This window comes from Stylophora pistillata, chromosome 11, assembly GCF_964205215.1.
Source record: "Stylophora pistillata chromosome 11, jaStyPist1.2, whole genome shotgun sequence".
In the NCBI taxonomy this organism is placed as follows: Eukaryota; Metazoa; Cnidaria; class Anthozoa; order Scleractinia; family Pocilloporidae; genus Stylophora; species Stylophora pistillata.
In genome coordinates, this window is record NC_142529.1 from 30,017,308 (window position 1) to 30,044,879 (window position 27,572).

Genomic DNA, 27,572 nt, shown 5'->3' on the forward strand with positions numbered 1-27,572 from the left:
TGTGAGTCATCTCATATTACACATGTATGATGATCCAACAAATATGAAAAATTCATTTATCTGGAGTACGTGCCCAAGAGTTCCGTTCCCTACAAAACGATGAACGATTCATCGTAACTACAATCTGTCGAGAGGAAAAGGCATTGTGTTTGATAGAAGCCGTCTGTTAAGATAAGGAACGTAAGTTGAAAGAAAATTTCAGTTTCTACTTTCAGCACATTTTTGCATGCAATATGTTCTCTTCGGCCTTTAGATCGGACTTTGTTATGCTAACAACTCCTAATTGTCAATTCATCTTTAAGTTACAGTAGCTCCTGAACACATTTGTATCTCAATAGTTTTAATTTAAAAAAACTTTGGCCAGTTCTAATAAGTAAAATTTCAAGAAAAGGACTTTCAAATGCAAGTCACATAATTTCGTGTAGATCCCTATTTTTTAGTCATTTGATTTGATAAAACCGCAATATTCACAGTCGGACAACATGCCAAAATATTTTTTGAGCACGTTCTCCCACTTCATCGCAAAAAAAAAAAACTGGGGATAATTTTCACATCAACCAAAAAAATAATCAGTTTTTGCATAGCTCACATGCAACTGAATTATATTGTTTTCCACGATTTACGCGCGTTCTAGATTCCACGATAAAATCATAGTGGATTGAACAGTTGTTTTGAAGAATAAATAAGGCAGTAAATGCTCTTTCGATATAGGCCTCTGTTTTATTTCCTACCAACGGGACGAACATAATAAACAACTTGATAGTCATTAGTATGAGAGTAAATTTAGTCAGTACATTTTATCATCGTTGGAAGTTTAAAGGGTTTCCTGGGCTTCGGTTGTGTTCTAAAGAACGTACTGTTAACTGTAAACAATTGGAAGAAAACCTCTCCACATGGGAACTTCAAGCGGAAATTGTAAACAATAAACTCAGCCCTCGATCCAGTTCCTAGGCGTTTTCGGCTCTTTCGATCCTGTAAACATGCAGTCAAACGTGTATTAAGCGGTCACCCCTAAGGAATGAAATGTTTAAAATTACTACACGTTCTTCAGAAAAGGGTGTTTGAAAAGACAATAAAAAACACCATTTTTACGCATAATTGATCATTTAATGTACAAAACCTCGCTCAAAAATACATCTGATATTGATTTCGGAAGAGAAAAGGGATTAAAATTTTACTTGAAAGATTATTTTTAGTTTTGTTTGAGTCAGGGCTCCGCTTTAAGTGACTGCTCAATAAAGGCAGAAGATAATTCAAGCAGACCGTTGGGACTTACTCAAAGGTGACCGCTTAATTGTGAGGTGAAAATACAGGAGAAATACCAAATTACGTGCATCTTGAAATATCTCCCCCCGACGCAGCAATGCTGTTTCAGTCTTTACAGACTTTCAGTTTAGATAGCATACTTCATGAAGAAACAAATTCAAAACAGGAGGCTGTAACTGCGTTTTATTTTGAGGAGACGTTGAGAAACACCTTAAGGAATTTTGATGGCATATTATTTTTTTCAAAACTATTCTACTCTCTCAAAAGTTCAACCCGCTCTTCAATTATAAGATGGAGCCAAGCTGGAACAACCTTGTTCCCAAGGGAACGAGGTAAAAGTTTGGAAAATACGATATTTCGCATGAATTAGCATATCACATGAAGTGTAAAACCAAGTACAGTCTGGTCAATAACCGCATTGATAAATAAAGATTTAGTTCGATGTTTTAGGCAAGTTTTCGTGAATGAATCATTCTGACACCAATCAACAGAAATCCGCATGAGACAATGTATTTCTGTCCATAGAAAGACGTCACGTCAAGTGAAACCAATCAGCAAATACAGAATTTATCTTAAATCATGTTCTATTTTAAGATGTAAGTCATTTCTTCCTTTTGTTTTTCTGATTTTCCATCAGTGTTTATATAAAGGAGATATAAATACTCAACTATCTATTCACAAAGTGGCAGCATTATCGAAGAGGTATAAAATCAAGTAGGTATTTTCTTGTTTTTGCATCGTTAATTCTAAATTAAATCTCATAATTGGACGTAAGTTATATATGTGACATTTTGCATAACGTATTTAAATGTGCTCAAACGATGAATGTTGCTTTGTTAGTGGTCTCTCTGTGAGTCTGGATATCCAACACGAATAAGAGATTTTGGAGGAAGATGAAAGAAGCATTTCTTAAATTCCTTGCTATGAAAAGTGGAAATCGAGATTTTGCGATAAAAGCTAAATTTGAATGGAAAATCAACACTGCGAGATGTATAGCTAGCGAGTTGAAACAAAAATTTATCAGAACCCGTGTTTTCAGCAAAGCCATTCGTCTACGGGCTTTCCTGACGAACTAAAAGTATATTTTCGACAATTTTTTTCTGATTTGATTTCTCATATGAGACATGATGGACCATCATGATGGTCTATGTATAAAGGAAGGATGGCACAAAATTGAGGCGATTCGAAATGTATTCAACAAGGAAGTTTTTAACTTCCTCGTTGGATACAGAAAGACAATTTAAAAGCTGTATGTTTATCATAAATTATGTTATCAAAATCCATTGAAGTCTATCATGCCAAGACTTCAAACATATCGGTACTTAGTTACGAAAGTAGGACTTAAAACCTTATGTACGGTGGCCCATAGGGAACATGACACATTTTTTTTATCGCGCGATAAATGATAGATTATCGCGCGATAAATGGAAATTATCGCGCGATAAATGGAAATTATCGCGCGATATATGGAAATTATCGCGCGATAAATGAAAAATTATCGCGCGATAAATGAAGATTATCGCGCGATAAATGGAGATTATCGCGCGATAAATGGAGATTATCGCGCGATAAATAGAAATTATCGCGCGATGAATAGAAATTATCGCGCGATAAATGGAAATTATCGCGCGATAAATGAAAAATTATCGCGCGATAAATGAAGATTATCGCGCGATAAATGGAGATTATCGCGCGATAAATGGAGATTATCGCGCGATAAATAGAAATTATCGCGCGATAAATGGAAATTATCGCGCGATAATTTTTATTATTATCGCGCGATAATTTTTATTATTATCGCGCGATAATTAACAATTATTCCACGAGCGCGCGTTGGATATGAGATGATAGATAGCCAACGAGGCGCGTAGCGCCGAGTTGGCTATAGTCATCTCATATCCAACAAGCGAGAGTGGAATAATTGTTTTATTAAAAAAAACGCCCCCAAGAATCTTCTCGACCTTATTTTGTGAAAAGAAACCGGATTTAACAATGTACAGAAATTAGATTATGGTATATTGGCTCATATACCATAATGGCTGAGCCAATAAAAAGTCTTGAATTGCATTATCCAATGATCTAGTTTTTAATAATATTTATTATTATCGCGCGATAATATTTATTGTTATCGCGCGATAATATTTAATATTATCGCGCGATAATATTTATTATTATCGCGCGATAATATTTATTATTATTGCGCGATAATATTTATTATCGCGCGATAATTTATCATTTATCACGTGATAAATGGAAACTTGTCAGGTCACGTAATCGGCTGTCATGCATGTTGTTTCCGTGGACGACAATGACTGCCACAGTTGAGGAGCTATGTTTTGAGGTCGATAGTTCGTTTTATTCATGTAAAAAGATCATTTAGCAGTACATTGCAATACTACGACACATAGCTCTTTGAATCAGTATAGTAAACCTTGATTTTGCGAAGTCCGAGCCCGTGGAAATTTTGTATTATTTATTTATATTTTGTGATAACTTTTTCATGATTGCATGACTTACCCTGTCACGGTTGTGTTACACTAAAACCTTGAAATAAACTTTCATCAGTTTGCTCATCTTCCAGTCTATACTATATGCCCTCTAAATTTCATTGTCATTGCTCAAATATTCTGAAAGTTACGGAGGTGAAAGGGGCGGAATTCGCTTCACTTCGCGGTCTGAAAAGATTAAAAAAAAGCTCGGGCCGAATAAGGTCAAACTACTTCGTGCACACGAGTAGTTACACAATGCCCATAGGCTTTTAAAGAATCCTCTATTTCGCACAGAAATATAAACACAGTAACTTTGACACATATGTCACCAGAACTGTCGGTCCTCTTTTGCCAGAAAGGCCTCGCACACAAAGAGAGGGTGGTATCAGGGACACATGAGGCTAGGTTTTCGGGTGTAATTCATTCCCCTTCAAAAAAAAACATCATACAAGAACTGAACCAACTGTTGTCGATGAGATAAACGAGATCCACGAAAAGGTTACGGGCTTCTAGAGCAGTTGAAGGCACTTGCAACTGTTGCTCTTACATAATTATATCAATCAGTTCTCTGCATTCCTCCAAACAATTTGTGGGGCTTGTTCAGTTGCAGCATTCACCATCAATCACATCAGTGTTATCTAGGTCAACTTCTTTCCGGTAATCCGTTGCATTTGTCCATGCAGGAACAGTATTGGTTATCGCCAAATGCACCAGCGATCAAGAATTGACTACAGTCTTGTTGTCCAGAAGGAGACGGTACGAGTCATAATTAAAGAATTGGATCCTGCTGGCGTACAGTCACGATCATAATGTGTTTTTTGTTTGGAGGAATGCAGAGAATTGATTGATATAACAATTGATAGAATATTTGAGCAATGACAATGAAATTTAGAGGGCGTATAGTATAGACTGAAAGATGAGAAAACTGATGAAAGTTTATTTCAAGGTTTTAGTGTAACACAACCGTGACAGTGTAAGTCATGCAATCATCAAAAAGTTATCACAAAATATAAATAAATAATACAAAATTTCCACGGGCTCGGACTTCGCAAAATCAAGGTTTACTATACTGATTCAAAGAGCTATGTGTCGTAGTATTGCAACGTACTGCTAAATGATCTTTTTACATGAATAAAACGAACTATCGACCTCAAAACATAGCTCCTCAACTGTGGCAGTCATTGTCGTCCACGGAAACAACATGCATGACAGCCGATTACGTGACCTGACAAGTTTCCATTTATCACGTGATAAATGATAAATTATCGCGCGATGATAAATATTATCGCGCGATAATAATAAAAATTATCGCGCGATAATTTCCATTTATCGCGCGATAATTACCATTTATCGCGCGATAATTTCCATTTATCGCGCGATAATCTCCATTTATCGCGCGATAATCTATCATTTATCGCGCGATAAAAAAAAATGTGTCATGTCCCCTATGGGCCACCGTACTTTTGTGTCAAAAAAATTCTCTTACTTCTTTGCAAGGGCAAAATTCCTGTGAAAAATATACTCCTATGTATAAGAAAAAAAAAAGAAAAGAAAACTCGAGGGAAGTCTGTCAGGTGAGATATGAGATGGAAAGTGAAAATACCTTACGCAACTTTTTGGCCACCAGTGATCATTCAATGTCAACTTTATTTTAGGATCTGTTGTAAATTTGCATTGTGTTATTACGTTTCGATCCGTAATTTTTTGAGCCGGGTTAGGCATGCGATTATATTAATAAGCTCTATCTGTTTTTCTTATGGTCTTTAGAAACCTGCTGTCTCCAGCCTCCAGCAGAGTGTTAAGAAAATTATGAACGTCAGAGCGAAGGGTTAACGCTAGGCCCTTATAGATTATGCTGGCATAATTTTTGGCATATTTTCTGCCAAGTAGCAATGCTGGCATAATTCGCATATTTTGATAATTATCGGATCATTTTTGATGCTACAATTTGATTATTGTTCATCTCTACTCCCAAGCACTTGCAATTGGTGACGTTATTCGATTTTTTAAGTGTTATTTTAAGTAGTAGTATTTGTAGTTCACTGTGAATCACTGAGTGGCGTCTGAAACGGTCTGAGCCCTAGCCCGGGTCTGGGGTGCACCGGAACCGGAAGTCACATTGTAGGCCATGTTGGTCCCAGTACTTCTCATCAGGCAAGGCTACAAATTACAAAATGGCATTGGCCTCTAATTAAAAAATGTATTTTTTGGACTCATTTGCAATTTTTTCAAAGAGCATAATTTTAGAAAAAGGGGACATAATTTGGAAAAAAAGAGCATAACTTTTTAGCTTAATTTCGCCAAAAAAAAACCAATGCTACTAGCATAATGTGCTACTTTTACTAGCATAATCTATAAAGGCCTAGTTAACGCTCGAAACGTCAGCTTTGAAACTCTTTACGGAAGCCAGTTTACAATATCCACTCAGTTCATGAAAACCCAAATTATAAATAATTATAAATATGTTATAAATATGTTATAAATATAGCAAAATCTGGTTAACTTAAAAGTTTCAATGGACGTCAAGGAGGTTCTGTCAGCATTAATTTTTAGGGATCTAATTATCTCATCGCCGCGTGCACGTGTCACCTATGAACAAAGAAGACCGTCCATGCAGCTTAGCATATTTATATTTTTTTCAGACGTTTCATTTAATTTCTGTGTCAACCCGTTTTGGATTAACGGCATCAATAAGAGATAACAGGTGACTGAAAACTACACTGCGTTGTTGAAAAGGAAATACCAAAGAGGAGTCAAGCCATCAGGAAAGTCCATGTTGAATCACTTACAGGAGAAAGTGAGGAAATTTCTTGGGTAAGGTTTCATTCTATAAAACTACCGGCCTTGTTTATTTGGTCACGGGCACTGACAACAACCTTCCCCTTTGCTAGACAGCTCTACGAAGTTGAGTTGTGACCAGTCTCTTTCGTAACAGCTGGGCAAGGTCACTGGGGGCTCAATGGGCTCCTAGCAAGGTACATATCGGACACAATGGTGGACCGAAGGCAACAGTTTTAGTCGTCTCGGTTTGGGTTAACGAATCGTAGTGTTTATGTGAGAAAAGGTTTCAGCCTGGCGCAATAATTTTTTCAACGTACTTTATAGTTGTCTACAACTTAAGTTTTCAGTATCATTTACATAACGTGACGTGCCCCAAAAATCTTTAATTTCTCCTGATATAGACGATTGTTATGGTTAGTCTCACGCGATTGCGTGAGGTTCTCGCAGGTCACATCCTTATTTAGTGCATGACATTGGAATTGCTTGAAAAATGTTTGTGCATTCATCAAAATTGCTGCAATAACGCCGTTATCTTTTTTGGCGTTTTCAAGAAACTGAGAAAAAATGTAACAGCGACAACAGAACCAAACAAAAAATTAAAAAAAAAAATCATGGCGAATCGAGAAATTTTGACACAGTGAGATCGCGAACGAATAACAGCTTTCTGACAATCTATCGATGCCACAGATCGAAGCTACGCCATCTTTAAATTTTCCCAGTATATCGCAAACTACATGATAATCATCCATATTATTTTCTACTCTGAAATTTTATTCAAACAGAATCTATCCCCAAACTGTCACTTCACATCGCATGACAATTTAATTTTCCTACGTACGTGTCTGACTTTCGCGCACGTGATTACGAAGTCTTTAACTTAGGGATCAAATTTCAATAAATCTTCGGATTACAACGCATCCATTTGTTTCTAGTCCATATTACCGATTGCCATACTCGCTCAATTGTGATCTGGCGCTTAAAAGGAAGAAAATGAGTTCACCCGCAATGCAAGAAATTTCCGATCCTCCGAAGATTTCAAAAACGTTCGCACCTGTGCTACAACAATCTTTTTCCTTGAGGAGACTTTTCATTCGAAATTCGCCAGGACTCAGGTGAGTTTACGAGTGCACTCAAACAATTTGCTCATACATCCACCTATAGTACTCGTATGAAATGGATCAAGTAAGACCTATGGTAGTTATGGAGTATTATGGGGTTTTTGCGATTCTCCTGTGGAAATCCTCGAAATAAAATGTTCATTTTCTGCCACTGAGAACCACAAGCACACTGTAGTTAGAAGAGACATGTTACGGTGTAATCGCAGTCCCTGATACAACGCATCGTAAACACTTCGAAATACAAGGTGAAATTTTATTTTAGGATGAATTGTTTCATGAATTTTCACGAGCTAGTATATGTAGATTTGGTTGAATTTCGAGCTGAAGTAAAGACAGATCCAATATAAATAAATCTTTGGTTGGAGCTTAGATTTTGTAAGACGATCAGATAAAGAAATTCTCCAACTGCTACAAATACATGCCTTGTTTTCATTATTTTTGCGCGCGAGTGAAACCGTCAAGGGGGATGTAAAGGTCCAAGATCTGTACTAACTGAGATCGAAACTGGAAGAAAGCGAAATCCTTCAACTTACCAAGTTAGTCTGATTTTAGACCGTCAGATCAGGAAAAAAAAAAAAAAAAAAAAAATTAGTCGTAAAAGGAAAAGTGATCAGGTCAGCAGGAATGGAACTGTTGTAGAGCACGAGCAATGTTGTGTATTATTCCCTACATGAAAACCGTAAGTTAATTTCTTGCCAATGTTTACGTTTTTCGATGATGAAAAGTAGGGTAATTAACTTATTGAAACTGAAATGCCTCCTTTGTAGATTTTTTTTATTCACAATTGGTGAAATCTTTTTAAAAAAAAGGAGAACACGATTCACATTGAAGTTCGCTAAAGAATTTCTTTAAATACCACGATAAAATGCTTACTGTAGCTATAAAAGTATTTTAGTCCTACGTGACTATGCATTAGACTAATCCTTTTCAAGTTTTTTAAGGGGGAAGTCCCTTTCTTACGTAACTACCAGTTTTTGGTTGAACCTCATATTCTAATCAAATTATTACAATCAGCAATTAATTTTAGGAACATATCACTTTGTAGTCGTAAGGAAATAGATTTGCTTCATTTTTTAGTCACGTCCCAAACCTAAGCGAAACTCACTCATATCTTCTGATTGGGTAACTTCGGTTCAAGTGTAAACAGACACGAAAACATTGAAGTTATTTGTCTTCCTCTATGGCTCATACGGGAAGTCTGAAGTCCTTTCTTGGCTTTCCTAATGGCTCAGTTCTAAGACTTCCGTTAAAAGAACCCTTATTTGCTAGAGCAATATTTGTACGGTGCACACTACTCTTGTAATACTCGAAAATCTTCTGATCGGATAAATTAATTTTTTTTTCACTAACAGACAAAAAAAATTTGTTTTGGGACATTGTCCAGTTTTCCTTTTTCCCCGGCTTGCCCTCAAATGCTTAGTCTCCTTCGCAGCCGTTTTTAGTCTCGTCACGCAACGCTTCTCCCCACAAACGGCTGCTCACATTCGAACAACATTCCTTTCCCTTTGTTGTCTTTGCACCAATGAGATCGCTGACTTTGTTTATTATGTGACCAATCAGAGCACAAGAGATTGTAATCACTATCGTTATTCCCGCGTTTTCAATTTCTGCATTTCATCGTAGTTTCTTGCTGGAGTAAACCCTGAAGAAGGTTTTGCAAAATGATCGTTGTTTTATTTCTTCCACCTCAGTTGAGACAAAAGAAAAAATTTATGTTTTTGGAAAAAGTTCTTTTGATTTTCCGGCGAATATTAGTTCCTGTCTGGATGTGAATGTGAGCTGCTATTCAGCGACCAGTGAGTTGTCAGTTTGTAAAGCTTGCTACCGACGATTGATCAAGTTCAAAAAGACCTCTGTTCATCTTGAAGAGTTCAAAGATGAATTGAAGGAAATCTTCAAGAATCGAGAACTTCCCAGAAAGAAGCGCTTATTGAGCGTTGAGAGCGACGGTGGAGAAATCCAAGCTTCGTGCCGTGGGAAGTCCTCGAAATGTTTTCAATTCGATCCGATCAATCCGACTTGTGTCTCTAATGCTACAGCCAATTCTAATATTTCTACCACGATCAGCCAAGAGGGACGTTATACTCCGGCAAGATTTCCTATTCGTTCTAATGGTGTATTGATTTAGATTCCTCAAAATTATCACTGGATAAACAAACACAAGAAAAACATGCTCAGGGGTATCAGAGCTAGATAAACAGTAAACAAAACAATTTTTTTTGTTGCCTCATGGGAAATTGAATTCTGTAGTCCATAGCTTTTGAGAATTCACACTGTCTATTCAGTATGCCACTGCAGTGTTAAGTAGTCTATGAATAGTCTGGAACAACACAAATGTACAATATATGAGAGCCTAGTGAAAAGTATGTGCCAATGATGACAAACTGTTACAGCCAAAAAATGTCATAACAGGACCCTGAAAAAGTCTGTTAGCCCAGATTTTAACCCAAGAAGTACCCAGGTGCTGCAACTAATGATATAAATGAAGCTGATATAAATGTCTTCATACGAATCTGATCTATTCAAAAGTCTGAAAGATTTGCAATCTCACTGAATAATGACTAATAGCAGTCTAAAATTTTTGCTCAATATGCAAGAAGAATACAATTTGATACTGGCAGCAGCACCAATGAGAGATTCAATTTTCAAAGAATCAATTGATCAATATAACCCATGGAATCTTTCATAGCATTCTTAATCAAACTTCAGACCATTATCATAAATTACTTTTCTCTATTACATGTACATGTATACAGTAATTTCTTCACAAGTGAAATGTAACTAATCTCAAACAGATGTTCCATCCTCTGTGACTTGACATGACAAAACTTTCAATTCCTATGATAGAGTATGAATAGCACACAATTTATGTCACTAATCAGACAATGAAATTGACTAGTAATCTGATTTAAAAATATGATGAATTTATTAGATCACTCATTTTCTTACCACAATTTAGGAGGGCCAAAGAAGCTGTACTGTTCTCCCCAACCCCCTCCCCCACAGTGACTTCCATCACTCTGTAAAAGGACTCCAAAATGTTATCCTTATTGGCTTCAGGGGTGCAGGAATGCAACATTTCAACAAGCACATGTTTGAATCATTTCCAATACACATTAAAGTAAAACATTAATGGTAGCATAAAGTAAACCACATTATCTTATAGTCTGGCAATAAATAATAGTTCTTTCTGTTTCTTCCTGACTCTGTTTCAGTTCATCAGTAAGCCAGTCAAAATAGAATTCCAGTTCCATGTCCTTATCCATATACTGCACAATATAAGCAACATTTGATATATTTTCACTTTCCTTAATTTCTACTGCAATTTTCATGTTTAGAAGGTTGAAGTAAGACTCACAGAAGGCTTCCATTTATCTTGTGATGTTCCCCAACACATCAAAAGGAAAATAGACAGCATTAATCTATAATGAAATTTCTTATAATAATAATATAATAATGAAAACTATATTAATTTTAATAATTTAATAATAATAATACTAATGTCATTCAGTGCTAAGGAACATGCAGAAAGCTGTAGTCTCTAGCTCCTTTAACATTGCCAGGACTTTTAAGGTCCTATTGGACTGAGTTCTTCAAATGACGTTAGCTTCAAGCATAGGTTTTTAATAGGTTGATGGGACATTTATCTCCATTTTAGGGTCTAGGGGTCTACCATCTTAGAACTTTTAGGTTTTATTTGTGTCGGGACAGGTCCTGTCAGACTAAGTTCCCTAAATGACATTAGTTTTAAGCATAGTTTTAATAGGTTGATGGGACATTTACTTCCTTTTAGGGTCTAGGGGTATAAAATTTTAAAAAGTTTAGCTTTTATCTATGTAGTAGTGACAATCAAATAGGCTACACCATGGCACCCAATATCAATTTTATTGGTAATCTGAAGCACTCAGAAGTGTATACTGCGATGATAATGTCTTGTATTTAGACACAATATTTTTACAGGTGATCATGTGTAATATAACACAGACAGAATAAAATAACGATAACCAAAATAAGACCACAGTGTAATACTAATACTGACTAAACTATTTACATTTTCTATTTACAATATTTACATTCTTATTGTCCTTTCCTTTATACTGCTTAATTTAAAACATACATGTAAAATAACATTTTGCTGCAGACTCGTTTTTATTGAAACACTTATCACTGCCTTACAACATGCGCTTCATCGACGGCAATGGCACGAGTTTTTTGGCATGGAATAGTTCGTCAGCATAAATCTCCAGCGTTCGTTCTTTAACCACGCTTCAGGGGATCCGTAAACTAAGGAATATTCGCCGCTTTCGACACGAGTGCGTTTACCACCCTCAAGTGAACTTGTGTTACCTGCTTTTAGCCCTAGCTCCCTCAAATGGGACACTTGGTCGTTCATAAGGCTTTCCCCAATGGTGAGAAAACGACGACGATATGACCAGGCTCTTGTGAGGTAAGATCAAACACGAGTGGTCGTGCTTCATACAGGAGAGATTTCCCGAAACCAGTACGAAGATTGACAAATACATCCTTTCTTTACTCAACTATTTTCCTAATTCCAGTTTTTTGCTGCGCATTTAAACTAGGAATTCGAAATTACTAACAACATCAAACGCTTCTTCAAAGGACGCCATTTTCAAAGCTTTGAACTCGAAGATGAAACAAACAATATGATTGGTTAGACTACTTTGGCGCGAACAGTTCTCAACATATGTAACCCAAATAGTGATTGGTTGAAGTAGCGGAAAGGAATGTTGTTCGAATGTGAGCAGCCGTTTGTGGGGAGAAGCGTTGCGTGACGAGACTAAAAACGGCTGCGAGGGAGACTATCAAATGCTAGACTCACGGTAAAATCTTTTTGGAGAAAAGATTCGTGCCGATTTTTACAGTGTAATCAGAGTTTTTTTTTTTTTTTTTTTTTTGAAAAAACATTTCGTCTTTTGACAATTAACGAAATCTATTTTGTTCTTAGTTTCATTCGCACGCAACCACATAGAATAAAAATGTCCTGATTCGTGAAAGTACATTGGAAACCATTTCGTTTCTGGAACCTCGAAAACCATTTCGTGACAACTCTTTGGTTGGCTCCTCATGGAATGAACCCATTCAACACAAAACATGTCACGCTATACAAGCAATCATTTAGTCACGAAATTAATCTCCTCTGACTTAACCTAAGTATCAGGCTTTTCAAGGTCGTTCAGCCCCACTACCTACCGTCGGAAGTGCTGATACTCAAGCTATTTTGGACTTGTTATCGGCAGTAATCCATCTATTACTAAAAGCACGCGCTATCAGAGGAATTTTCCATAAAACAATCTCGGACGAAGATAACCAAATACGAATGCAGTGTTGGAGCCCTATAAATTTCGCAGGATCTAGTGGAACAAATTGGCCGACCTGTGGTAACACTAGATTCCACTCTAAAATAATTCTCCTTATTGTATGTCATACAACTCTTATGATGTAAGTTTAGAGAATTTGGTATTGGGTCAGCTGATAATCCCCTTTACTTTTCTGCTTGATATTGTATAGAAATTGTAAGGACAAATTCTGTCTCGGTCGCTCATGGGAGTTTAAAGGGGTAAAACTCACGCGTCTGCTGACTATGGGTCACGTAAATTCCATTAACCGGAAACGGAAACTCAGTGTGCGTGAAGTTTCAGCACGTGTACGGCTTGGACAGTCAACAAAAGCCAGTTGTTTTCTTTTTATTATTTTGTTTAATTAGCCTCACTTTACCATCACGTACGTAGTTAATTTTCATAGTTTAATGTAAATCGTTGAAGACGCAAAAGGCTCTCCGCTCACGCCAGCAAACAGTTGCACATGCCTACAAACTACAGATGAACAGAACTACTTCTAACACGGTTAGTATCAAACGAAAGACAGACGTCTTTTATTTTTAGCAAGACACAACTGAGTCTTGCAAATTCAGCACATTAAGTTAAAAATTAAGTGTGGATGAAATCTAAACTGTAAGATCACTCTGATATTCTTTGCCGTAAAAAACAACAAGTAGACTACCAAGATATAAAGACGAATTAGTTCAAAATTAATTACAGACGACTACCATAATTTCCTTTTTTTTATATCTTATCCGTCAAGGAATTTGGTAACAATCGTAGTTGATGAGTTTTTAGATTCTCTTTACCTTCTTCTTTGATATCGTCTGAAAAGTGTAAGTAGAAGTGATATTCAGTACCGATTCCTAACCGATTACACTCTAGATACCAATTCGCCAAGGCTGTGTAGATCGCAGCGATCGAATAAGCAGGAACTATGTGATTCTTTTGAGAATGCCACCTCGAACGTTTGAAATTAGAAAAAACAACTTCCATTGTGTTTTAAAGACAAAACAAGTTTATTATTTTGGGATTCAGTCAAATCTTCGCAGAAAGAAACTGAACCGGCCGAATAAATGGAGGTCCCGTCTCCTGCAGAGTTGGGGTAGGAGACGTTAATTTCCCACGCACTAGATTACTGCGTGATGGATGTCCTCCCTGGGGTGGGTTGGGTGGGTAGTTACTGGGCCGTTCTGAAAACCACTTCTGTGAGAACGCACCCTGTCTAAAGATTATTATCTATCTATCTATCTACTCGATATATGGAAAGTGATTTGTTGTCTGGATAGATTTTAGGATGGTTGTTTCTATAACATCAGGGAATTTGAACTCTACGATAAGTAACGTTCGATTGGTACTGTGACCTTTTTGCTGTCAACAATATACGATCAATGATTCAAGAAACTTTTCGACGGAAGGAATGAAAAATTGTCATGAGATTTTATGGGATGTTTAAGGAAACTCACACAGCACAGCGCGATGCAAGCAACGCGAACAGGAAGTTAAGATAGATACGCAAACGTTGTGCTTTGCCAAGGTAAAGTTTCATTCTCTCAGAATGCGCGTCTGGGGATTGATGCGCTTTCAGTTTCGGAAATAATGCATAAATGATGTGGAGTCTAAACAAAGACGCGTCTAGACTTGGTCTCGGAGAGGGAATTGGCTTTGCTTTTCATACCGTAACAGCAATTTCTATTGACGAGGAAGTTAACATAAAAGGATCATTTGTGTGTTTATGTTTTTGTTCCCCTTTCTGAATTTTCCTGGCGAGCTACGGACGAGAGGAAGAACGCGCAAAAAAAAAGAAAACAAAGAAAACAAAACAAAACAAAACAAAAAAAACCCGTGATGTTTGTTCTTACGCGCCTTAACGCCTGCTCCTGACTCGATCTGACTCCCGGTGCTCACCTCTCTTTTCTCCACGCTCGCCCAGTAACGCTTGCAATACGCCTATTGTGCAGCCTGTCGCTTTGCTAGTGGAAAAGTATGTAGCCCACATGAAGAGAGGATTGCGACAGATTCTAGAAGGAAATAGGCAACACTAGCTTAGCCTAAAAAAATTGTTCTTCCTCGTGTGCTGTAACGATGTCGCTGAAGCTTCATAAAAAATTCTAATGAAGATGAAAACACGTTTTCCATGGATCCCTAGGAAATGAGGGGGAGGGTAGTGGAGGGGCGGACTTACTCCTCAGGGGGTGGGTCCGTAATTAAGGAAGGACACTTCAGCATTGATTGGTGGTTTCTGTGCTAAATATAGACCTCGGTCTTGTACTTGCTACAGTGTAACCGATGGAAAGTGTGTCAGTTTGGGTGAAACGGAAAAGGCAACGGAGAAATTTGCGTAGAGGTAGGACAGCCTGCCAACAACCTTGAGGTAGGACTTAGGTCGCGGCTGGCACTCGGTGTCTAACCTCGCTACAGTGAAACGAAAGAAAAGCTTTTATTGCTACCTGCGTACAAGTAAGAAAACAATATGAATTGGAGCGGGGCAATTTAACTTGTGTATGCATCAGACATGAACGATTTCAGCGTATAGCAATACGAATCATTAGATAAAATATACATAAAGCAAAGCACAAAATTTAGGGACGTAAACATTTTGGGACAGTGATGCCGGATCAGAAATGTGAAATGCCAAACCTAGTTAGTTCTTAATGCGATCAAACAACTTGTATGCCAACGAACTAACAAACCAACTCGAACTGAGCTACTTTTCGATAACATAAGAATTGTGTACACGAAGTCCTCATTTGAGTCACCCCATAACCTCAAGAATACTGTTAAACTTTTGCTAGACTAAATGCGGGAAGCTAGAGAGTACTATTAATGACGTGAAATCATGAAACTTAATGTGAAGAGACTATTCTGTATTTATATGCATCGTATCTCATTTGAAGTCATGCGGAAGTATGTAATCGAAAAACTGGCGAACTTTGAGCGGTCGAGAAAGCTCTTTAGCCGCGCTTAGAGATCAGTTACTACGCACGAGTGGACTTTTACCGTCCGAGAAGGAATGGTAGGCCATAAGGTGGCGAAGACTCGCCATAAATTTGGCTTCGAATATCACTAAAGTCGACTCTAGTTAATTCGAGAAGAAATGAGTAGCACGTAGCTTGAATTACGCTCTATTTTGGAATGCAGTCAGCGAACGGAAGCCTCAATCTTAATCGTAAAATTGGGCCTGAATTTGTCTCGGACGATCTTGAAATTAGGAGGACGAAGCTTACAAATTTGCCGTATCAGTATTGGTCAATTTATTCGCTTTTTTTATTATCTGGAGAGAAAAATATTTGTGGGCGAACATAGTGTAGTAATGATATTCGTAGAAGTATGGCTGGCGGTAGAACTTGCCATGGAGTGAAAGTAACAATATTTTGTTTCAAAAAATTATTCTTCCATCGACCTAAATTTGTTCATCCAAACATTTCTATGAAAGGTTTAAGTCGAAAACAAAGCGATAAACCATAAGGGAAGAGAGGAGTTCGAGTTGGAACTTGTGCGGTCGCTACCACTCTCGATTCCCGTGTCAATGAGAAAAAATTTTTCTCACTCACGTTTTTGGACGGAATCCGGGTTTGTTTACGGAGCTATAATATATGATAATGAGATTAATGTCTGCGTTAGGGTATTGAGGTCAGTCACATGAGGTTATTCATATTTATATGATGAAGTATTTTTATTATAGTGCGTTATCCATGCTACTATGCTCAGATGCGATTTATAACCCTAAGCGGGGGAATTTGGCCAGACTGCAGGGAGCAGTTTTTCAATTTTCTGAAATTTAGGAAACAAGTCGAAACCACAACACCGCACGGCAGTCCGGCGCTCTACAACCTGAGCGAATCAGGCGGTGGTGTGGGGTATTCATAAAGTAGATATGCAATTAAAATGAATTTGCTTTGATGAAAAGCTCAATGGAAATGTGACGCCTGATCGAGTTTAATTTCCCACATGATTCAGAAAAGAAATGCAAGCTTTTATGCCATTTAAAGAGACGCCCACGCCAAATGTTAAGCGACATTTTTTAAGTGTTAAGTGAAACAAGTGAGTCACCGAAAAAACGAACGTGATGTCAATCAACGGAAGGGAATTGAGCAATATTTAAACATTAAAAAAAAGTGGTTGCCACGACTCAGTGTGTCGTGGCTTCCTTTCACAGTAGCTTTCCACCCCCAACTCTCCCCCCTCCGCCCAACAAGCTTCATTCAAGCTTCGGCAGCCTCCTAGTCTCAGACGCTTCGCGAATGGATACGAGCATGAACATGAGGAAACATAGAAGGAAGAAAGGGTATTTGCTTCCCGACACGCTTAGTGTCTTTGTCCAGCTGAGAGAAGTCTTAACACTACGAGTTCTTAATCTATCCAGCCTACGCACTGTTTGAATCCGGAGCTCCAGCTATGCACGTTTTTCATACATATTTTACCATATAAGTGAACGTCGCAAAAGTGTATCCGTTATGGGAGCAATCGGATACAAGTTTTTACATCCTTTTTCGCCGCGCCTAATTTGTCTTGGCAAGTAATTTTTAGTGGCTAGCTAGTAAAAGGATAAAACAACCTGTCCCTTTAAAGAAGTTTTTAGGGTTTTTTCGCTTACTTTGGTGGCTCGGGAGGTAGTTTTGGTCTCGAGTTTATTCTGGTGAAATGAGCGTAAATATAGAATTTTAATCAAAACGAAGGGAGGTCATTTTCATAAGCCGCACGTGAATTTATCATGGCAGTGGTCATGTACAAACCATTCACTAATCACTTGAACAAACGAGGACGCATCACGTGTTCCACTCAATCTTACAAGTTCGAATGATATAACAGAGATAAAAACATATCCTAATTCAATTATTACTGCGTTTTTTATTCATCTTTGTTATAAGTATACGCGGCCATACAATCAAGGATAAAAATAAATTAAAGAGAAATCCGGATACGGGATACCCCGAGCCCTCACTCTCATACTCTCTCACCCCACCCCAATGAGGCTTCATTTGTCACGCTGTTTCAAAGTCCGATTCCATCTGACCTCATCCTCGGAGACCCAGGGGCAGTGAGGCGATTCTGCCCTTAACTTGAAATCGACTCACTGCCCCTGGGTCTCCGAGGATGATCTGACCTACGCCAAAATTCACGCGATCAACGAAGAAACTTGATTTTTCGTGAATTAACGAACTCTATTTGCTCTCTCCGCTGAACGAAACTCAGGGAGATCATATCCAAAAGGTACAGCACAAGCATATTTGGTGTGTACGATAAGATTAGTCCCGTGATCCTGCATGTATGACTCTTTTGTAACATGATGAAAAAGTTAACTTTCTGCCATAGAAAAGCTTGGGAAACTAGTTTTTATTACCTTCCTTAAATGATTCAAAATTCCGAGCTCTCTTTTTTCGACCTCTTTTTCCCACATAGCTTATTTTCGTGAATTCGTGGGATCAGCCATAGGTCTGCAATGCGTACACACTTTAAAATTAAGACTCGGGCAGGTGGAGTTTTGCGCGAAAAAAATTCATTACCAGTGTTTTCAAGGAAGACTGCTCGCATTTCTTGGATTTTACTATCGTTCAAACATCGTTATGTGTTAAAGGTGATTGGATACTGTCGCAGACATGCAGATAATTTTTGTTAACTTATCCGTTTAATTCCCGTTTTAATCTGCTTCCGCTTTGAAAAATACATATGTGTCGTGGATTATCAACTGTTTTAAATACTCTCTATTAGCAATTAGCATTACTCGTCACGGTTATTCACGTAAACAACGGATCAATACCAGTCAGTCTAAGCAACTGCGCACTCCCTTCCCTAACCCATTAACAATCAACTGATAAAAGTTAGGGTTAAAGTCGGGTTGGGGAAGAAGTGAGTGCGCAACTGCTTCGCGATACTAACATTGATCCCAAACAACTTTGAAAGGAGAAAAGCACTTAAGCGTAGTCACATGTTGATTACAAAACTTCCTTTTATAGTTATGGATGACGTTAAATGTCTTATTTGGTTGTTTGTTTGTAGCTCAGCCTGTTGTGATCGTTGATTGACGGAGTGTAAAGTACTTTAGGTTTTATAGTTAAAGTTCACAACTAAATTATAGATCCTGTGACAATCGCGTGGGTGTTGTGAATATCGCGTGACCATGATACTGAAATAAACAGGATTTATAAGTTGAATGAAAAACATGGAAAATTCCAAGCACCGTCACGAATTATCACGCAGGAATACTTAAAAGTTCCAAAAACTAGCTTATCGTTTTTATTTAGTTGTATCTTTCAGAGCTTATCGTAGAGTTGCACCTTTACATCAACTTCCAGTGTAGGTAACTTGGTTTTCAAACTGAACGAACCTTTAAGATACAAAACAAAAAAAGAAAAGTAACACACACACACTCACACACATACACAACAAAAGTAAACAAATAGAGTGAATTTATGCGTGACAAACATGATTGAATGGTTGTCTTCGATTTGTCATTTTCTTATCGTTAAAGCAGGTTTTTAAGATACTACTTTGGATTAATAATAATACAGGTGAATTGGCCATTTTTAACCTGATGTACAATAAAATTCGCATACGCAAAGGTGTGAATGACTTTGAACATTAATTACGCTGATTTTGTGACTATTCGTAACCATCCTAGTTCCATGTAACTGAGTTTAACCATTGCTTTCAGTTTAAAAGAGATTAACATATAAAATATCCATGCAATTTTGGCACATTATCCAATAGAAAGATGACGAGAACATACAATGTTATCAGCATCATGATTAAAATTTGATCTATCTGCCAATTCTTATGACCTATTTATAGGCAAAAGTATAGCAGTTCAAAGGGAAAGGTTAACATGGCATCTGCTGTGACACTATCCGATGGACGAATTGTGACGAGCGCGTGATGTTTACATTGATAGTTCTTAACTTGCTGGTTTTATTGGAGGTTAGAGTTTGAATTTCGCGAATGGAATAGTAGCAACAACTGATCCGGTTCATCATTGAACATGGGCACAAATTGTGCTAAGATTTGCTCGGAGAAAGAGACAAATACCAGGTGAGCACCCTTGCCAGAATTGCCAGAATTGCCAGAATATTTTTAGGATGTCATACAATGGTTTTGCCTGCTGCGTGACATCCTAATAGATGGCTGAGAAAGAGACTAGCTCACAACCAGTAAACACGTGATGGAACAAGGGTTCTAAATCGAATCACTACGGTACGCGCAAAGAAAGTGGAATATGTTTGAGAGTCTGTATGTCAAGCAGAGTTTAGACATACCGAGTTATAAGTACGTTCAGTGGTATGGGTAAATCTTTACTCTTTTGTGTGGACGGGAAACTATCCTTTGGGGATAGTTACTAATAGTTATCTAATAATAATTTTTCCCGTTGGTTTCCCGAGGTATTCTTTTCGAAATCTTTTGGACAATTGTGTAAACTGGGTTAGGTATGTGCAAAAATGCAAAATAAAATTAAATAAATAAAAAAAACTAGTAAGAAAACTTAAATTCTGTGCAGTCATCATACAAAAAAAATCTCGAGGCCAACTGGAAAAGATTTGACTCAATTGAAACAGTCACGAGTTCCAGCGAACTTGATGACTGAAAAGTTCGTAAGTTCCTCTGAAATTGAATGCTCAAGTTTAAAGTACATGTGAATTGGTGAGACCGATATTCCTAAAATTCATCATCTGCTTCTTGCAGAAATTTCCATAAATGATATCAAAAAGCTTTAAAACGCGTTGTCATGTCTCGGGTTAACAAATTACGAAATATAGGTTGTAGTAACAAACTCGCGTAAGAGGTTGTGACGTTCGGCACGTATTCAGAACTACGTCATCGAGGCAACACGTGATCTAAGTACGCCCCCAGCCACAAGTGTAAGCGATGGATTTAGTTTCGAGATCAGACACGATGGGGCGCAGAATTTCTATCTAGTAACGGCGCTCAAATCGAGCTAACATCTCGTTCTATACCCTAGACGATTTTGAAGAAAAAATGGTCGATGTCGATGGCAGCCTTTTGGGGTCGAGTACCATTAGAGAGATGCTCTCTCACGAAAATTCGGATAGTGGAATTGTGAGCGACTACAATTCAGACGAAGAGGATACCGTTTCTGTCGACGGGAGTGTGGATTTTTTGAGGATATTGAATGAAAAGATGAGGTAGGAGTAATGAGCGACAAATTTTCTTGAGTACAAATCGGCGAAAGATCGAGCAGTCTTTTATCAGCTTCCAGTTTCCTCGAGCTGCACCTCCTTGTAGCGAGAATTGTAATTTAAGAGGCAGTATTTGATTAAGCTCATTACAAACTCTATGCAAAGCATCTCTCTGTCTCAGTAGTTGTGGATTGCTGAAGCACATTTGGGAAATATGGTATTGAAAAATACGCATCAAGGCTCATGTAAATTGAGAACAGACGGCTGATTCTCCAAAACATTGTATCATAACAGTTTAACATAACGGCAGACACTCAAACGTATCGTTTGCTATCTTTCACGCCATCGCGATCAAATGAAATATAAAATTCGCTAGTTTACAAGATTCCCAAACAAGTTTTTACGGTAAGCGAATTGTTAGACTCTATAATGCAATGAAATGGCAAAATAAGGTAATTCAGTTTTGAATTCTTACACACGCTTCGCTGATTCCTTATTTGCTATTTCCAGGTCAATGACCTTTTTTGTTCCAATTGTGTTGACAACGAAACCTGTCTGATGTGAACTAATTAACACTTCACACTGAGCTACGTATCATTTTCAGCTGTGGGCTCTGTTCGTAAAGTTGTGCAATCTGTTTTCGAGCTGTGTTGCTGATCTGTTCTAATTAACGAGTTCCCTGAAGGAATCTGATAAGCTATTGCAGAAGCAGATTGAGAAAGACAGTGGTATGTTGCAACTTTTTCGAAAAAAAAAACGGCGAAAAAGAGCCATGTCTGAGGCAGCTCACGGGCATAAAAATTTTTACTGTGCCTTTGTTCTTTCAAACACTTTTTTCTTAGTGATTAGAATAAGTTGAGAAGTTTGATAAACAATTTCGGTTAGAAACTTCGATGAAATTCTCATTTTGAAGCAACGGTCGGGTTTAGGGAGATTTGATTGTTGGGCCCCAGTCGGCGATATCTCATTGTGAACTTATATAACAACTTACAATAATTTCAAAAGGTCATCTTATTTCTGCACTTTCGGTTTCTCAATGACCTTTTCACTGGAAAGGTATTTATAGTCTGCGTTAGTTCCAACAACTCAGGCAAGCTAATTTTTTCTTTTGGAGCAAACATTTCGAAAGGGCGCGATCGATGTGTATTTTGTTACTATTGCATTATATACGTCGCAAACTCAAACATGCAGGAACACGTGAACGAGCAGTTATATAAGTTAAATCCATTAGGGGTTGTTTTTTTAGTTGGTGTGCTGAAAAAATACAACTTTCAAATTAGCACTTACCTGCAGATGTGGAGAGATTCACGAGAAGGTGTTTACTTGATATTGTGATTTGACCGACTTTGACAAAGTTGAAAGAAGTGGGAAGGACCTCGGGTAGGGTTGTTCGTCTTTGTTTACGAAGGCAATCAAGTCAAAAAGTGACCTTTTGCATATTTAAGGTTCAACTGAAGACTTACCTTTTCCTTAACTCAATTTGTTTGATTTGCTCTCTTCTTGAAAGAGGAATCATCAAAAAGCTTTTTAGTTTCTCAGGGACTTGCCTTAGAATTCTTTGTTAAATTAGGAACAGAAGCAAGCTTTTGGTTCTCAGGAATGAAAGAACATTAATTAATTAAGAGGATGAAGCATAAAGACTTTCAGAACAATGTTGCTTTCCTACCCAGATAGATAGGGAACTTTTTAAGAAAGCCCAACATTCATATTGTGCTTAAATTTTTCAAGTTCATTATATTAGTTGCAGTCTGTTTCTATTCGTTATCCTTTATTGTCATTTTTTACTTTTGTTTTTTCATTTTCCAGTGGACTTTAGACTAAAAGTTCCTTGTTATGAACTCTATGGGGGTCATTGCATGGCATTCTTCAGCCTCACAGTGCCTCTCCACACTGAGAGGCATAGATGGGTAAAACAAATTGTCTGACATCCTATCTTGGGATTGTCACATCATTGTTAAATCCATCAGCCTGCAGGGACCAGGGATTTTAACCCTGATATAAGTTTTTTTTTAATTATATGATGTGCAAACCTTACTATTCTTGTGGCTATAAAACTGCAAAGTGGAGAATTATTTGTGGCTTGAAAATGTCCCTATTAGTTCTAGTCGTTCATCCAGACAATTCGGAAGGAAGTTAGGTAGTCGGGGTGTAACAAAGTGTGAAGTCTCCTTTGAAACCATGAAAACTTGGCCAATATTTAACCTGTCAACTCTAATGAGTGACCAAGACAGAATTTCTCCTTATAATATCAACACAGTATCAAGCAGGCATGTGAGGAGAATAAGAAAAACATTGGTTAGGGGATTATTAGTTGATCCAATACTAATGCTCTGAAGTAATGTCATGAGAATTGTGTGGCTGACAGTTAAGAGAACCACTAATCAGATCTTGGGAACAAAGAATTTAATTCTTACTACCTATTCATATCAGCATATATTTTTGTACATGATTATTATTTTATATGTTATATATAGAAGTGTCCCCAATTAGCTTCTTTAGGTAAATACCCTGACACATTAACAAAGTGTATGTATGACTGAAAGGGTTAAAGCAACTTCATGCGAGTGAAGACTCAAACTTACTGGTATCTTTCTCCTGTTTGCATTTTAGAGAAATAATGGTCCGACAAAGTGAGGTTGAATGGAGTAGTAATTATTGTCACTTGAAAAGCCACAAAATTGTTCAACCAAGCAAAAAAGTTTATGCTGCTGCAACAGGCCCAGAAGATGGTGCAAAGAACATTATTCTAGAGCTGACCAGTAAACCAGAGTGTAAGAAAACCCAAAAAGTAAAAGATTGTGATCCATTCAGGGAATGGATAAAGGGGCACTCCCGTGCTTATGGAATTGGAACCTCACTGTATGACTGTAATCCAAACACCAATTTATTTTCTGGAGACCCAGTGGCTGATGTCTTTGCAGTGATTGCTGGAGAAAATAGTTGCATTCTTGCTCTAGCTGATGGCGTAAACTGGGGAGAGAATTCTAGGTTAGCTGCACGTTGTGCTGTTGCTGGATGCCTCTATCATTTAAGCAAGCATTTGTATACAGCAACTACAACTCAAGAGATTATGTCCATGCTTTTTAAAGCATTTGAGAATGCACAGAATTGCATCATTGAAAAGAATGCAACAATGACGACTCTTTGCGTGGCTGTCATTTGTCAACTTAAAGAAACGGACAGATGGGGACTTTGTGTTGTCAATGTTGGGGACAGCCTTGCCTTTGTTTACAGAAAAAGCAAGGGGGTTCAAGAAGTGACTATTGGCTCCCATTATGACACTCAGGACAGAGACATGCGGGATCCTGGTGGCTCTCTGGGGCCTGTGGATGGCTACAACCCTGATTTGAGGAATTTAACTTTCTCCTTTACCTTTCTTGATGCAGGAGACATTGTCTTTCTCACCAGCGATGGTGTTTCTGACAACTTTGACCCTGTGGTAGCTCAGTGTAATCACTGTTCAATTCCTGAACTGGTGCGAACCCACAGTCTCGATTCCATACTGCATGAAATCACAAGGAATGCAAGAGACAAGGAAGAGAATTTATCCTTGACAAGTAGCAGCAAAAGCGACCAGGACATTGTACGCCATGAAACATACGATGTCCCCATAGCAAGACACCAAAAGATGCTTGCTGACATGACAGAGGTAAATTGAGTGTTTGTATTTATCATATTTTGAGAACAGTCTGTGTTATTGTATTTTGTTTGGGAGCAAGAAAGTTAATTTACAGTGTCTCTCTACACCCAGAAGAAATGGGCATCACTGAAGGATCAGGGAAACCTGATTAAGTGCCCCAACCATAACTCAAAGCAACGTCATACACCAAGCTTCATTTTCATAATGAGAAAGCTTGAATTTTGACAAGCATAAACAATGGCTGCAGAAGAGAAAACATGTCATAATTTAGCTTTTAGGAGAGACACTTTGCTGTTGCCACGCTACCTTAAATTTAAATTTACAATACCAGAAGGACAGGGTGCTATGAAATAGCCTCCTGCATATTATGTTAATACTTAAATTGGCCATTCTAAATATTTAAAAGATCAAACTTTGCTCTGGGGGAATAAAACAAAAGAAATCACATCGAGGCTGAGGATGGATTAATTAGTTTCTTTTATTTTATTTCCCCAAGCCTTGGAGCCATGTTAGAATTTTTATATATTGAACTTGGCCTATTCAGAGAAGTTGGTCGTCTTCACGTTTTTATTACAAATTATGTCTCAATTAATATGTTTGCACTTTTCCTTTTAGGTAATTGAGAAAGAAAGTCTTGAAGATCACATCTCGGCACTTGATGTCTGTGTCAAGCTCCTCTCACATGTTGCAGGGTGCACTGATACAAAGCGCAAATATCTAGAGCAAATGAACAAAGATGATCAACTTTTAACTACAACAGACAGGAGATATCGTCGAGCCAGAGACAGAGAAATTTCACGGCATATGCGAGAGCTGCCAGGCAAGTTAGACCATGCAGCTGTGGTGGCATTTGAAGTTGGCTACTTCTCTACAGAGCCTAAGCAGCCAGAGCCAGAACAACAGACTAATGGAATACCCAGACCCATCACTAACTTTTTTCGTAGACTTGCAAGAAAGGGAAGATCGTCAGAGGAAGAATATAGCAATTCTATTGAGATGGTTGCCACAGATTCCTTTAAGGAGCTATACTCCTTGTTTGGTAGTTAGATGATTCCCATACAACTCTATAGTGCACACATTTTATCAGGGTTGAAAGCCAATTTTACTGAGAAGTTAAAACCATGTTTAAAGTGACATGTGCAGTTGTTTATTTGCTCTTTTTTGCAACATCCATTTGTTTGAGATATAATGGAGTGAACTTTCTTTTAAACTACCTCAGAATAAGGAAAACCAACAGGACTTTTCCATCTACATGTTCTTTCTTCAGTCATGTTTTTCAGAATCATGTGCACATTCTTTCGTTTTTCTTACTTAATAGTAGTGCTCAAAAGCCTCTAAGAATATTTGTAAGAGTAATTTAGTTAAACAGTTGAAGATTGGGGGTTCTAGAAGAATACAAAGAGGCTGCTACACAGTAACACTACAATTGGTAATGGACTTTTTCCATGTTTAGGTCATTTTATTTATGCTTCTTTAATTTATTTTTTTTTCCTTTTTTATCACTACATTTATTAATCTCAATATGCCAAAATTATCAAGAAATTTGAAATCTGAGATCTGGTAGCTTAAGTTAGAATATGTCTTCTTGCAAATGCATTTTCTAATTTTTATGTTGGTTCATGGAGAAAAACCAACAAACAATAGTTCAAAATTTAGATCACATGACATGACATGTTAGGGAAGTAAATGTTTATTTTTTCTTTAGTTCTAATGCATCTCGGGAGTACATTTTGAAATCATGTCACAAAATTAAAGTGAAAATCCTCAATCAGATTATCTTTGTAACTAATTATAACATTTCTTATTATAGAAATAAATTGCAGGAGTGCTAGTTGATAAATACTGTTCACTTGATATCTTATTTGTTTTAATTGGGACACTGGGATAACCTTCATGAGGGACTTACAACATGACTCTGGATTACCTTAGCACTTACTGCCTCCCAGTTAGCCCAATGGATAGAGCGCTCGACTGTTGTGCGGGAGGTCGGGGGTTCGAGCCCCGGCCGGAACAACACTCAAGGTCTTAAAATAATTGAGGAGAATATGCTTCCTTTCTATAACATCAAGAAATGGTTAGATATTCTAGTCTTCTCGGATAAGGACAAATAAATGGAGGTCCCGTCTCCTGCAGGAGGGGTAGGAGACGTTAATTTTCCACGCACGAGATTACTGTGTGATGGATGTCCTTCCCCGGGGTGGGATGGGTGGGTTGGGTTTAGGTGGATGAACCTAGTAGGGGAATACGTGTCCTATTGTTCTTCCGCCTGCACAATGTACAAATCTTCAGAAACTGCTTGACATTTAAATTCTCCTCACAATTTCAGGGCATTACCCTGCAAAATTGTGATGAGCATAGATAGATCCATCAGATCAAGGGAGCTACCTTAGTGTAATACCAATTGATCAGAACTGTTTACCAGGAAGTGTGTGGCCGCTGATCAGGAGGATTAGAAATCATATTTTGGAAGTTTTAGGTTAAGGAAAATTCATGCATCGCTTTGATACTTAAAATACAATGTAATCAATCAGCGTTTGCAGTTTTCACCGGAATAAAGGAAATCATTTTGATCATCAACCAAATAAAGTGTGAATGACACTGCCATGCCCCCAATTTGGAAACTAAGAAGGTTGCTGTATTTATTATTTTGAGCTTACATGTTAACATCTGGGGCCACAGGGTGTGGCAGTGAATCATGATTCTAATAGAATTCCCACGATTTAGGCATACATCTGCAAGCCATGTGTGCTAAAGCTACACTTTAATGTATTCTAAGTTAAATACTTTTAACCGAATTCTTGAAAACG

The 27,572-nt window shown here is 37.7% G+C and overlaps 1 protein-coding gene across 7 annotated transcripts; it reads left to right on the forward strand.

The window, feature by feature from the left end:
* Positions 1-43: 43 nt before the first annotated feature.
* LOC111321197 (PP2C-like domain-containing protein CG9801) lies at positions 44-26,605 on the forward strand. 7 transcript variants are annotated; one of them, XM_022924012.2, is made up of 5 exons: positions 44-180; positions 1,904-1,980; positions 6,398-6,569; positions 23,736-24,774; positions 25,381-26,605. In XM_022924012.2, the coding sequence occupies exons 3-5, from the start codon at positions 6,529-6,531 to the stop codon at positions 25,810-25,812; spliced, it is 1,512 nt and encodes a 503-aa protein (XP_022779747.2). In that variant the 5' UTR covers positions 44-180; positions 1,904-1,980; positions 6,398-6,528; the 3' UTR covers positions 25,813-26,605. The 7 variants fall into 7 exon arrangements, with proteins under 7 accessions (XP_022779747.2, XP_022779745.1, XP_088594476.1 ...); XM_022924010.2 differs by lacking the exons at positions 44-180; positions 1,904-1,980; positions 6,398-6,569 and adding an exon at positions 7,421-7,648; XM_088738350.1 differs by lacking the exons at positions 44-180; positions 1,904-1,980; positions 6,398-6,569 and adding an exon at positions 13,383-13,518.
* Positions 26,606-27,572: the final 967 nt, after the last annotated feature.